Consider the following 13,653-nt stretch of genomic DNA (forward strand, 5'->3'; position numbering starts at 1 on the left):
GTATATATTTATATAAAAAAAAAATGCATCAGCTCTTCACTGCCCCTTTTTGAGGTCGATTTTGCTTTCGTACCACCAACGCATAGCCAACCACCTGATTTCACTGCATTCGTGTGCTCACATATTTATGTCTATATACATACACTTACATAAGCATGTGTAAACATGTAGTAGTCCGCCTGCATTCTTCTCCCACAGCACCAACCTACAATGCTTATCTCTCTTATACAGTTATTGCATATAATTTACAAGCCAGATTCGTTGTTAAGTGCTAAACTTGTTGTTGTTTGCATAGTTGTACGGTATCTTTTGTTTAACTTAAAATCATACTACATTTTGTTAACTCTCCAACTGGTTGCATACAGAAGAGAAAATATTTTTTAGAAAGTGGCGCTGAAAGGTTTTATGAAGGTGTCAAATGCTCCTTACGAATTACTGAATATCGTACTTCTATAAAATTAAAAATTTGAAAAATTTTTTAATTCAATTTATGTAATAATAACCAACTTAAAACAATTTTACAACTGTATACTGCAGAAAACATGGTTATCCGATAGCTTTGGTGTATCATAAAGCCTATTTTATAAAATTATTAAAAATAACACACTAAATCAAAGGAGATTCGGCAAAATTTAAATTTAAACCCTCTGCAGCACTTTTCAAACATGATAAATTTAATAATTGTATTGTTTATTTACCAAAAAGCTCTCATACCATACCGCTCGGGCACTTTCCCCCCACATTTTACACTCATACACTCATTTTACTCATACAGACTTTCACTGTGCTCACAGCTAAATGCGGTGCTGGCGCTACGTGTGGCACTAGCCCAAAAACCGGACAAAGTTACCGGTCAAGACGTGAGCATCGAAATAAAATACGACAGAATTAAGCGCAATAGCAACAAGCCAAGCCGGTCGGTAAGATAAAAAGTAAACATGAAACGATAAAAAGTAATGACTGAAAGAGAAAAAGCGTAATGCAACACGAGGAAAAACAATAATAGGCCACATCTATTGGTAACAAGCAACAACAGTTGTCGGAACCAAAGCTGTTGCGAACAGAGATTAAGATGAGTGTGACTCTTAGGCCGTCTGCTAGTTGGATTGCGCTCCGCTCATTTATCGGTGTTACATATGCGCATAGATATATAGCATGCTGGAAGATGAGGTGCTACATACAATTTCTGAGCTTCACTCCGCTGCATCAAGTGCGCGCAATATCGCGCAGATGGAGTGTGGATGATAGTGCTTTGTTATTATTGTAATTGGTTTCGTGGTTTACACTTTTATTTATGCATGTATGCACATATACATATATAAAAATGTATTTATTATTATTTTTTTTACCATTTTTCACTATCGTTAATTGAGTGAAATGAAATGCAATAATTATCGAAGCCATATCTTAGCAAGTTATTTGTACTTTCATTTCGTTCCGCAGCATTTTTCTTAGATTAAAATGATATTTTACACATTTTGGTTTGCTACGCTTTACAAGCTTTTAAAACACTGATAGGCATGGCTTCGTTGGAGCTTACAAATACCACAAAAAATATTTATGCACACAGGAGAATTATTATTTACATTTTCACATGGATGTAAGTAAATGCATGGGCGCTGATTTTTTATTATTTATTTCTGTAATGGTATATGAAAAAAAAATAACAAATTTATTTCCAACTCGACTTGTTTCGTAGTACTTGTCTTGTTATGAGTTACAGAGCCCAACCCAGCCGAGTTAATAACACTGTTGGCGGCTCGTTGAAGGTGAAATGGGTCAGGTGCAGCGCAAACACAACAATGTAATATGCCTACAGCAACAATAAAGCAATTGCTTTTGGAAAAGTTTGTTTTGGTGTGTTTAGGTAAAGCATAAGCATGGATATCCATTATTAGAAGAACAAATTGCAGATAATTTAAGCTGTATTGCCCTAGTTTGAATATAAAAAGTACATTGGAAGTTAAAAAATTCTAAAAAAAATTATGTATGTACGAAAAAAGTTATGATATTATATAGAACTGTCACCTGTTCTAAAGAATTCAAAATAAAGTTATACCAACGTACTAAAAATAATATACACTTGTGATATGTATTTTAAAGAAGCATTCACTTCTAAATACTAGAACTTTTATTGTACAGCAAGTACTTGGTAAACAAACTTGCATTAAATCACCCATTGTCACACCAAAACGGGAGCAATTACTTTTCTAGGCTCCCGGCCAACGCCTTCCAGCGTGTAATTAAATAGTAATATTTGTTTACTTTTCAAATGCTGAACATTTTGAACTCCAACATAGGTATAAACAATAGATGTTGTTTTATGTATGCGCAGCGTTTCAGTAACTATGCGGCAGGTCAAGGATGTGCCACTGGAATGAACGAATGAGGTCCATACTTATATTGTTTTGGACTCCGGTACAACCATTTTATGTAAGTATTTTTATCAAATCCTAAATACTTTAATGTTGCAAATTGGAAGTTACAAGTTATTGTAGGTTTGTTTATTGTTGCAAATTGAAAGGTTACAAGTTATTTGTGGAATAGTGGTTACACTCACCTTTTCCTTGGCACGTCCAGCGTGCTTTTGTACAGATTTAGCCAGCATGATTCCTTTATTTTCGGCCATCAACTAGTGTGCACACAAATCAACAAATATCTCTCACTGTTTATCGTCGTTAGCAAAACTCAGAACTATTTATTGCAATTTCTTTTAACGTATGCTTGCTATAACACTCTTGAATTGGTAGCAGCGGAGCTATCTTCCTGTTTCTTTTTGCAATAATGCAGTTTAGAAAATTTATTTCTTATTTCAAATATCGAATTGCACTACGCCGACATACAATGCCCACAAAAAGAAAATTATTCCTATGTTAAAAGCGATTCATGAAATTTTGAAAAGTGATTTTTTTGGTATTTTCGCTATGATTTATAACTAAATTTGCTTAGTTTTATTGCTGTTTCTTTCACATTTGTTGCAATAATCAATTTTGGCAAAAAATTAAAAATCCTGCGTTCTCTAAGTAGCTGCACCACACACAACGAAACTTAACAAAACAGAAGAAATGAAATTGTAGAATTTACGGCGTTGAAATTCGCGATCGCGTATGCGAATGCAAGACAACAAACAAGTGAATGAATTCGATTCGAGCGGTGAACTAAAATTCCAATAAGATTTTTTGCGGCGGCCGATTGCGCTAGAGAAAAACAACAATAAATGTCGCGAAGGCGTAAAAGCGCTGCTGTCAATGATAAGCTTTTGTAGAAATGTCAAAAAGTGTGAAGACTTTCCTCATGCAGCGTTGCCATGAGGGCGAAATTTTAATTGATATTTTGACAGATTGTTATACGAACTGTTATAAAATTAATTAATGAAATAAGAGTAAGAAAATAAAATTTATTATTGAATTAATTATTTTATTATTATATTTTCAAATATCTCTCCGCTAAATGCAGAAATTTTTTCTTCGTTACTCCTAAAAATTATTCGAATGATTACTTCTTATCCATTTTTATATACCAGTTAATCTCACAAACAATTAAAACAAGTCTTTTAAAATGACTTTATTTTTTTATTTCGGTCAAATAATACAGTTTGTCCGGTGTCGAAAAGTTTTTTCATTGAAATATGAAAATGTCTTAGAATTAAAATTAGTATTTCTATATTTTTGCTTTCGACATTGTCTGTATTTTCTAAAATATGCTTGGATTTATAACATAAAGATATATAATATAGTAGGAATGGAGGTCGGGGAAAATGTTTTTTTTTTTAAAACAAAACAAAATGGTATATAAGTTGCCAACACTTTAAAAATCAAAAAATACGCAAATTAATGTACTTAGCTGCGAATAAGAACAAAATATATAACTGCAGCAACATAAACTCTTTGTTATGATGCCTTGATTGTGTAGCGTGAGTGGGTGATGTGCTAAATTACAGCAAAATAGTTTCACCATTGTGAAAATAAAAGTTTTATGCATGAATGCACGCAAAGGCTTATTTAAGATGTAAAAAGTACTTTTAGCTAACTGCAAAAATCAAAAATTGAAATAAAAAAACAGGCAAACGTCTTATTTAAGGAAATAGTTGCTTATGCATTGCTCTCTTTTGCTGTTGTTGGTATGTATGTATACATATATATTAATAAACTTACTGTATAAGTAACTAATTAATGCTACTAAACAATAAACAATTTTTTTTTTGTTTTTTTTATTATTAATACGCCGGCTGGTGTTACTTCTTACCCGGTTATTTTTCTGCTTGTTTCTTTTGATTTATTTGTAATTACCCAACAGCTCTACGGCTAAGACACGGAAAAATGTTCATTAGCACACTTCATTTCACATGCTGCTAACATTATTATTCTCATTAGCTGTTAGGCAAATTTCTTTTATGATTTTAGGATATATACTTTTGCAGTGTGGTTATTGTTGTTGGTGTTTCTAGAGGTTGTACAATTTGCACTTCATAAAATTTCCCTTTTCATGCCATCGTTGAATTTTTTTTTCATTTCTTTCTTTCTTCCTTATATAGGTCATGCTTAAAATAATCACTATTTTAATAACTTTTCTTCTTTATAATAATTATCATGTACTCATTTTTTACTAACATTCTGATCTGCCATGCTGTTGTTTTTTTCTTGGATGCTGCGCCACCGCAAAAAACATTTCCATATGCGTAAGTACATATATGTGCTTGCCTTTGTTGACGTTTGCATCAATTGTTTGGCTTTCGATTTCTGTCTCTCTTCTTTTTTTCTTCTATACCTACATACACAATTTTTTGGCGCCACCAAAATATTCTAATATGCATAAATATTGTAATAATTGTTTTTGCTTGTTGCATGTGGTTGGTTGTTATTGTTATTTTGTTGTAATAATAGTAGTAGTATGTGTATGTATGTGGTTGCTGCTATTTCATGAAAATCTATAGTAATATTTTGTTGATAAATATAAACGCCGTGTTTACAATATTATTGTATTACTTGAATCATTCAAACTTGCTGCTGGCTGTTTTGTTTGCGCTTCTCATTAATGTATAAACTGATATAGACATGTGTTGTTTTGTTTTTAGTTGTGGTTTTTGTTATTATATCTTTCTTTGTTAAATTAAAATTGTAGAAAAAACGTTAATTGGATTTTTGTAAACAAATGCTACGATGATGTGTCGTCATTATAAAGCACTTTTTAACCGTCGTGCTTTCTTTTCTTTCCCCGAGCCTGCGGTTCATCCTCTTCTGTTAACAAAATGAATAATATCAATTAACATTTGCTTTTTAGCCTTGTTCTCGGTACGAGTGTACTCACCAGCAGCGCCATCTACGGTAGCGGTATTATTTGCTTCAGCGGTTTCTGCTTTTGCAGCGGCGGAATTGGATGACGATTTTTCCTTGCCTGCTTTACCCTTAGCAGACGCATTACCCCCCTCTCCTTCGCCGTCCTCATCACTATCATCGTCATCGGTATCCTCAAATTCATCTTCGGCTGCATTCTCTTCATCCCATTCGGAGTTATCCTCTTCCAGATCTTCATTATACACCTACAGAAAATAAATTTATTTAAAATTGTTATATTAAACAAATAAATATTTAATGAGTGCTCACCTCCGATAACGAAACATCAGATGTGGATACATACGAGCTGGCATAGTCCTCCTCATCGCAGGAATCTGCAATCAAACAAGCACAGAGTTCATAAATTAATAAAAATATGAACGTTACTGTTTAGAAATGCTTACAAAAAGTGGCATTTGCCAGATTAAGTATCGCTAAAAACCAATAGAGTATAAGAGCAAAAGGCAATGGCGGTGCATTCGCTGTTTCAGCATCCGTTGGCTTGACCACCATTGCATCTGTGGCCTGAGATGCCGTGGATAGCTTATCACAGTTAGAACTTGTTGCTACATCTTTCAATTTTATTTCCTTCAACAACTCATCTAAGTCATCAACTTCGTCAACAGTCTTTTGATTTTTCGCAGCAGCAGCGTTGCCCTGAAGCTGTTTCTTTGCCTTTAAACGCTGCTCAAACTCTTCCAACTCATCCAAATCAATTTCAATACCATTTAAACAAAACGCTTTTTGCGTGTCTGAAAATGTTGGTAGTTGGGATGAGTTTATTTTTTTGCGTTTACAAATTAAAATTTTCTATTTTTATTTAACCTATTATGAGCGTGAGTGTGTAGTTAAATATGATGACCAATGAAAAAGATCCTATGATGAATGTCTCCAATAGTAAAGTTCTTGATTTTACTTTAAGCAACAAGTAAAAACATTAAATTACTGAAATTTTGCAATCACACATTTGCTATTTCAAACTGGGAGAATTAGTACAGCGGACTAGTGTTACCACTGTCCAAAAAAATTTGCTCTCTGTCATTAACACATTTAAAGATAAATTTACAGAATTACAGATAAATGAGATTGCACAAGTTAAACTGGATAATACTTTTCACATTAGCAATTTACTGCAAAACCCAGCATTTTTGCGTATACCTTGCATACCTTGCTTAAACTCCAGTACACATTTATTTTTGAAAATATTACTGGCACTTACCTTCTTCCTCGCCATCGTCGTCACCATCATCTTCGCCATCGTTGCCGTTGACCTCGTCATCATCATCTTCTGAAGGCGCTTCCACATCGTTCGCATCAAAACTAAAGCAATTAAAAAGGTGGTAAAATGTTATAATATAAAAAAAAAACCATAAATTAAAGTGCCCCGGACACGATCAAATAAGCGTTAATCCGGATTAACTGCGTACTTAATCCGATCCAAACTTGTAGGTGAAAGTCGGAGTTTACAACTCTCGTAAACAGCTGATTGTAATTTGTATATTTCAATAAAAATGGATAGAAGATAAACGTTACAGCTCTTAGCCGACCAATTTTTACAAAACCATTTTTTATTACAAAAACATATCAATAAGTTATTTTTAAAACCGCATAACATAAAACTTTTTGTTTTTTTATTGAAATTTTGAAAATCGGCTGTCAGTGCTGCTTGTTGTTCATTCACAATAGATTAAAATTGGACATTTTTAGCAATATTGCCAACGAAAATGCAGTTAACTCTCTAAAATTTTGAAGATTAAATGGGAATTGGCAAAAGATTTATCTTCACTAACTCCTGAATTAATCCGGATTAATGTAATTATATAAGGAAGTTAAGGATTCATTATATGAGACATAATCCAGCTACAATAATCTGTTTTACTGGATATTTGTAATTCTGCGAAAAGATTTTGATGCGTAAACTTATTACGCTGATGGTACCAGTTTTTCATCCACTCCGCCTTCTTCTTTTTCATATTATTTTTTTCATAAGAATTGCAACACATGCCAATAACAGATAATCATCATCCGACGATGACATGAAAACCGTACGCTACAAGCTCAAAACCAAACTGATGTTTGACGTGTTAATTTGAACGTTTGCGGGCAACACACGATTAAACATCATTAACACATATGCATTGACGTTATTATTTGATTGTCTCCGGAGCACTTAATATTAGGTTTCAAAAAAGTCTTGCGGTATTTTTATTGAATTTTCAATTGTTTATACAATTGTTTTTGATGACTCATGTCCAGCTCTTTACCGATGCTACGGCTGCTACTATGCCGGTCTCTTTCGACCAATTCAGCGATTTTATCGCAATTTTCGACGACAGGCCTTCCGGAGCGTGGCGCATCTTCGACCACCTCTACACCAGAACGAAAACGTTGAAACCATCGTTGTGCGGTGGAAATGGAAACTGTATCGTGTCCATAAACTGCACAAATTTTATTGGCGGGTTGAGATGCATTTTTGCCTTTATCGTAGTAGTACTGTAAAATATGCCGTATTTTCTCTTTATTTTGCTCCATGTTTGCGACGACATAAAAGAAACGACAATCAATCAAACACATGTTAGCGCATGAAATGAGCTTTCCAAAAAGGTATAGCATGACCCGATGCGACGAATAAGACTAGAACTACGCGCTCTCAGCGCCAACTAGCGAAAATACCGCAAGACTTTTTTGACAACCATATATCATGTCGTTAACTTACCCATCCAGGAATTTTAAAGATTTCAACATTTCGAAAATCTTTTCACGGTAATTATCAATTTGTGTTGCTTCGTTATTAAACAAATCCAAAACAGCGAGTTGTTTGAATTCCTCTAAAGGTTTCAGTGTTTCCAGATCCTTAATTTTATTGCCCGACAGGTTAAGATATTGTAATTTGGGGCTTGTAGTCAAGTAGTTGAGGCCATTTGATATTCTACAAGTTAAATTAAAATAATAATATATATTTTATGTCAAATTATGAAAAATGAAAGATTCGAAATTACCTGTTATCGGAAAGTTCGAGTTTCTTGAGATTGGGCAACTTGGGGAAGCCTTTTAGTGTGGTTAAACCAACATTGATTAAGCTCAACGATTCGAGCGCAGTGTACTCATCTGTAAGGCCCACAATACTTGTACTCCGACAATTATCCAGATTTAAATCTGTGATCTAGAATGGAAAATTACGTACATATAAAATTAAAATTCTAAGTGTAATTATTCTAATTTTAATATATTTTTTTCTTTACTTTTAACTTAAATTCTGCATAAAAACTCAAAAGTAGAAAAATAAATACAAAAAATCAACACTTTCGCGATTTTTCATAGCATACCAGAAATGTTAACCAGCGAGAACTGCGCCGAAAATAAGGAAATGCAATCCAAAAAATAGAAAAAACAAAGGAAACAAACATAAATTGAAAAGCGCGCTGTTACAAACTTGGCGCACATACAGCTGTGTTCCAATGCCCAAACGTGCCACCAACATTTCTATAAAACAGCCAAAGAACGATTGACGTTCCATCCACACAGCGTTGCATTCAGCACACCAATTACGTTTACTTTGAATGTGGGTGAATCGAAAATCAAAATATGGTTTGGCGAAAGCAAATGTTATATCCAATTTTGCCCCAAATAGCCCCAACGCAGAAGGCGCAACAAAGATGAAAATAGTTGCACTCGAGCAAGCGTTCATAAATGACCGACCGACCGCCTATAGTGCGTCGCGTTGTGAGTGTGTGAACGCAAAATATACATCACAAGAAACACAAAAGAGGGTAAAAAAGAGCAGCGCATACAAGGAAAATCGATTATGGCAAGAAAACTGCAGCAACCTGTCGACAATTTAACAAATGCAACGCTATATGGACAATATTTAAAGCTAATACAACGTTATTAACAATGAGAATGCCCACAACTAGTTAAAAAAAAGGTAACAAATATGCTCAAGATAGTTTGGTAATGCAAATCAAGAGTTTATGTAATTCTACAAAGAATGTATGAAGGTATTCTGTTATCGCCGAACCAACAAAAACCAAGATGGCAGCGAATATGGAGTATACGGCGAATTGCGTAGAAGAAAGAATGGCGGAAATTGTGAGATACACACGGCATGGCATACATACAAACAAACATATGTATATGCGGAGCGAACTATTTATAAAAAAAAAAGTAATGTCAAGCTATTTTGTTACAATAACAAGAAACGACGTATAGCAAATTTAACAGTGCAACAGTAGTTGAAATGTTGTCATTAGCATTGAATAACACACAAGCCAGCATACATATGGATATTATTTCATTTATGTATATGTAAATATTCTACACTAGTTGTTGCTTCCGTTCTGCCTATACAAGCAATTTGCAACACCACCACCACCACTAATTATCTGCTTCGACATAAATTTGAAACTTGACGGCGTTATGCTGCGACTTGGTGTACCGCCATATACTTGACCACTGCGGTGGATCCATAGATAAGCAATAGCGCTGTGTTTTTCTTTATAAGGAAACGTGAAGCCTGATAAATAAAATAGTAGCGTTAAGGTTTTTCTATCAAAATGTCCTAACAACCGCGCAAGTATTAAGAGGCGCCAACTTAATGCAGAATTTCATTTTACTTTTCGCCAAGGAACCCAAATTTTATTTTTCGATCAGCTATAGATGTGTTAGTAAGATTTTGAGAAATACTGAAAATGCAAAAAATTATAGAATACTCTGACCTTTATTCTGTGCACAAAGTCATTAAAAAAAAAAAATAATGTTAACGACCGCATTTTAGAATAAAAGGGTATAAAAAGAACTTCAACATGAATTTATCGATCAGTTGTCTGGTCAGGTGTAGTGGTGCGATTTGAACAATTTGTTCAGAGATTATAACGCAGCCTTGACTTAAGTCAAATGTTATGATATAATGTCAAAAAATAAAATATTTCTCCACACAAGACTTTTGGTTTAGCCGATCACTTTGTATGACAGCTACACATATCCAATAGCAGTTCGTAACAAAGGTTTTCCAAGTTTCAGATCGACATCTCAAAAAATATGAGACTATTTTGCGTATATAATATATACCAGAGAATTGAACTATTCCTAATAACTACAAGCGATTCCATAGTCCACCACTAGAAGATAATTTAGATAAATTTACTGATTCGAGCGACATATGCTTGTGAGCTTTAATTGGTTGAAAGAAATTTGAAATTTCCATAGGTACATAATCAATACATACAGACATTTCAGTTTATGCCAATGTGTATAGTACTCTTGTATTATCGCATGGCTAAACCTAACCTTATGGATTTTGTTAGCGTTACTTATAACTTCTTTACTTGATACAAATTCACATTTTAGTTTGTGTCAAAGGCACTGGACAACTAAATTATTTAAAAATAAACAAATAAATGCCGCCATCAACGTATGAATAGCAGAAAGTGCTCTATACGTGACTACATTGGCACCCTCGGGTAGCCTAAATGCGTTGTTACTGCTGAAAAGGTAATATTCACATATGCCTACACACTGTACGCCCTGTATGTGTACGTCTATGCATGACTACACGTGTGTGCGTATGCGGTTCCACACGCGCGTTTATTTGTAGGTTCAATGCGCACTCATGGCAGATTAATTTTTTCGAGACAAATTAATTTCCTTTGATATATGTATGTAAGTTAAATCCGTGTTGCTGCCGATGTTGGTGACGAAAAGACCGTATGATGAAAAACAATATTGTCTGTACACCCTGTGCTGATATTTGGGGAACATGCACCCAATGTCTAACCCTTCCGACAACCTGCTGTTGCAGTCACTTCGCTATTTTCTTATAAAAGTATAAATGGGGATGCCAAAGCGTGGCTAAAAACAAAGGGAGGGCGGCAAAGCCATTGGCACATAACATACATATATTAGATAGTATATTAGCGCACACAGGAACTTGGCGTTACTTTGGACGAAACAAAATATAAGGTTGGAAATGAATACACTAACAAATAGGCTAGCGCGTGAGCTATTTCAAAGGGCAGTAAACATACAAAATCATTAATTAATTTCAAAAATGCTTACCTGATTCGCTTTACGTGCGCGTCTTTCCAGTTCTATTCTCTTTTCCATTTTATATTTTTATTTTTTTGATTTTTCTTCTGATGCACTAGTCTCACTTTTTCACAAGTAATTCTCAGCTGCTGTTGCAATTTCAGCTCCTTTTTAGTGAAACAATTAAACACTTGAGTTTTAAGGTCTTCGGAATTTATGCGTTGATGTTATCAATTGCAGCTTCTTGTCGCGCCTATTGCTTTATCTAGTTTTTAACAAATTATTATTTCAATGTTAAGCACTGTCACACACCGTGTAGTCGACTTGAAAATCTGAATGTTGTGCTCCTTTGCTGCTGCTGCTGCTGTTGGCTTTCCTATAGTTGTTTTCTCCCCCACACACACACACACGCGTGCTGCGCTGCGTTAACTGCCAAGACGGGTGTATGCGCCAATAAAACAAAATGCAAAAAAGAAGCACCAAAAGCAGTTGTCGACCGCTGTTGCTGGTACTGTAGTCGTCGTTGTTGTTGTTGCTGCTATAATAGCTATTGACTCGCCTCCTGTACTCTACACTGTGTTCTTCTGGTGGTCGTTGTCGCCGTCTTTGTAGGCTCTATATTTGCTTTCGCCTGCCTATACGCGTTGTAATCTATTGCAAATTTTGCGTTAACGTAATAATTCACTTCTTTTACTTAACGAGCACACAAACAAACTTTGCTTACCTGTACAAGAACCACTGCCGCTTTATAGCAAACAATTTTACGCTATTTCTTTAGCAAACTAAATTTACTAGCTTAACATGCGAACACTGAGCGCTTCAGAAATTTTTCTGGCGCTTTATCAGCTGCGTCAGGATTTTTGTCTGTTTTTCAAGATATTTTCTATACGCAAATTCAACTTGAAACTTATCTGCACTTTTCCACGCTTTTCTACTACTGTTGGCTGCTGTTGCTGCTGCTTCTTTTGATTTGCCTTTTCGTCGCTTCGTAGGTTCGCAATTAAATCGCCGCGGACAGGGCTGCCAATATTTATTGATGTCGACTGCGGCTACAGTTGATTTTTTGACGTACTCTTTTTTGAAACTTGTAATATTATGACAATTTGAGATTATGTTATTAAATTTTTTGAATTACATAATAAACAAAAAAAACTTTGTTACGAGCAAAGCATATATAAAATAAATTATTGTTTTTTTTTCTATTTGACTTGTACGAAAAGGTAAGTTATCGCTTCTATTAATGTGTTTACTATTATTGTGCGGATTTCCATGTCACATGCAACAAATATCAAATCATTTAATTTATTGTATTTCTTTGTGACACAAATCAAATTAATAATTAAAATTTATTGTCATATGTGTAACACGTTACATATAAAACACGGCTTTATATACACAGCAACATATAAAATTTGTATTACATATAGGAAAAATCGTCGAGCTTGGCAACTCTTCTTCGATTCGCTTTAGTTTCTTTCAATCCGTGCGATACGGCAAATTATTAACACACACACAACCGTACATGGACGTTTTCAAAGGTAGCGCCGTCCGTGTCAGTTGATTGTTTTTTTACGCTACATCCACTTATTCATATTCATTTTTCAAGTTTTCATTTCACATCGTTTCATTTTGCATAAATTCCATTTTTTTTTGCAAATGCTGCGTAATATTAGTCGCTAACACCTGCTACAATCAATTTTCTCCAGCTTTGCTCTTTTGCCCAACCATTACATAACTGTTGTTGTTGGTAAGCTGAATTTGGTTTTTACTGTAGTTAGTGTTTTTAAACTTTTTCTTAACCTCAAAACCGCTAATTTCATATGCATTTGTTCCGGTTTTGAAGAAAGTGATTTTGGCGCAAATTGCGTTTTTGCTTCAATTCCATTTTTTCTACGTTTGTTCCACCATTGGAATTTGTTTCGTTATTGCAATTTCTCTTCTGTTTTGTTTGTTCCATTATTGCGGGTTGTTTGTGTTATTTTGTTCTTTTTTCTTGCGGCGAAAAAAGTTGGGAGCGCGTTCGGCAAATTAGTAGAGCGCAGGGTTGCTTTGAGTAGTGGTTACTTGTAACGTTACAAAACGACTTTTATTGGAAATTTTAATGTGTGTTGCAAATTCAAATTTGAATTTAAATTATTTACAAGCAGAGTTGTATTTAGTGCTGCTTTTTTTCTTAGTTAACATACAAATAGGATTTAACTATAATTTTTTCAACTCTTAAACATATGCGGTGATTATTTTTAGTTAGTTCATATCAATTGCCTCGCTTCGCTGTCTCCTTACTTTTTTTTGCATG

The 13,653-nt window shown here is 34.4% G+C and overlaps 1 protein-coding gene and 1 long non-coding RNA gene across 5 annotated transcripts; one reads left to right on the forward strand and one right to left on the reverse strand.

Moving 5' to 3' along the window:
• Window positions 1-4,993: 4,993 nt before the first annotated feature.
• LOC108969939 (acidic leucine-rich nuclear phosphoprotein 32 family member A) lies at window positions 4,994-12,516 on the reverse strand. 4 transcript variants are annotated; one of them, XM_018934976.1, is made up of 10 exons: window positions 12,082-12,516; window positions 11,670-12,008; window positions 11,388-11,610; window positions 8,333-8,496; window positions 8,050-8,262; window positions 6,553-6,653; window positions 5,738-6,085; window positions 5,604-5,668; window positions 5,308-5,539; window positions 4,994-5,237 (listed from the first exon to the last, which is right to left on the reverse strand). In XM_018934976.1, the coding sequence occupies exons 3-10, from the start codon at window positions 11,433-11,435 to the stop codon at window positions 5,188-5,190; spliced, it is 1,221 nt and encodes a 406-aa protein (XP_018790521.1). In that variant the 5' UTR covers window positions 11,436-11,610; window positions 11,670-12,008; window positions 12,082-12,516; the 3' UTR covers window positions 4,994-5,187. The 4 variants fall into 4 exon arrangements, with proteins under 4 accessions (XP_018790521.1, XP_018790520.1, XP_018790522.1 ...); XM_018934975.1 differs by having other exon boundaries at window positions 11,388-12,008; XM_018934977.1 differs by lacking the exon at window positions 5,738-6,085 and having other exon boundaries at window positions 11,388-12,008; window positions 12,082-12,491.
• On the forward strand, window positions 8,996-9,611 carry LOC108969941. The gene is made up of 2 exons (XR_001993439.1): window positions 8,996-9,258; window positions 9,321-9,611. It is a non-coding gene; the product is annotated as an uncharacterized LOC108969941 (long non-coding RNA).
• Window positions 12,517-13,653: the final 1,137 nt, after the last annotated feature.

This window comes from Bactrocera latifrons, unplaced genomic scaffold (genome assembly GCF_001853355.1).
Source record: "Bactrocera latifrons isolate USDA-ARS-PBARC rearing strain unplaced genomic scaffold, ASM185335v1 scaffold_27, whole genome shotgun sequence".
Taxonomy (NCBI): domain Eukaryota; kingdom Metazoa; phylum Arthropoda; class Insecta; order Diptera; family Tephritidae; genus Bactrocera; species Bactrocera latifrons.

Excerpts from the sequence above, each read along its gene's own strand:
- LOC108969939 (XM_018934974.1), bottom strand. The coding sequence starts at position 8,740 with ATGTTTGTTTCCTTTGTTTTTTCTATTTTTTGGATTGCATTTCCTTAT. Across the intron at positions 6,654-8,049 it reads TCTTTAAAATTCCTGGATGG|TTTTGATGCGAACGATGTGG; the intron begins GTAAGTTAACGA and ends TAATTGCTTTAG. Across the intron at positions 6,086-6,552 it reads CGACGATGGCGAGGAAGAAG|ACACGCAAAAAGCGTTTTGT; the intron begins GTAAGTGCCAGT and ends CAACATTTTCAG.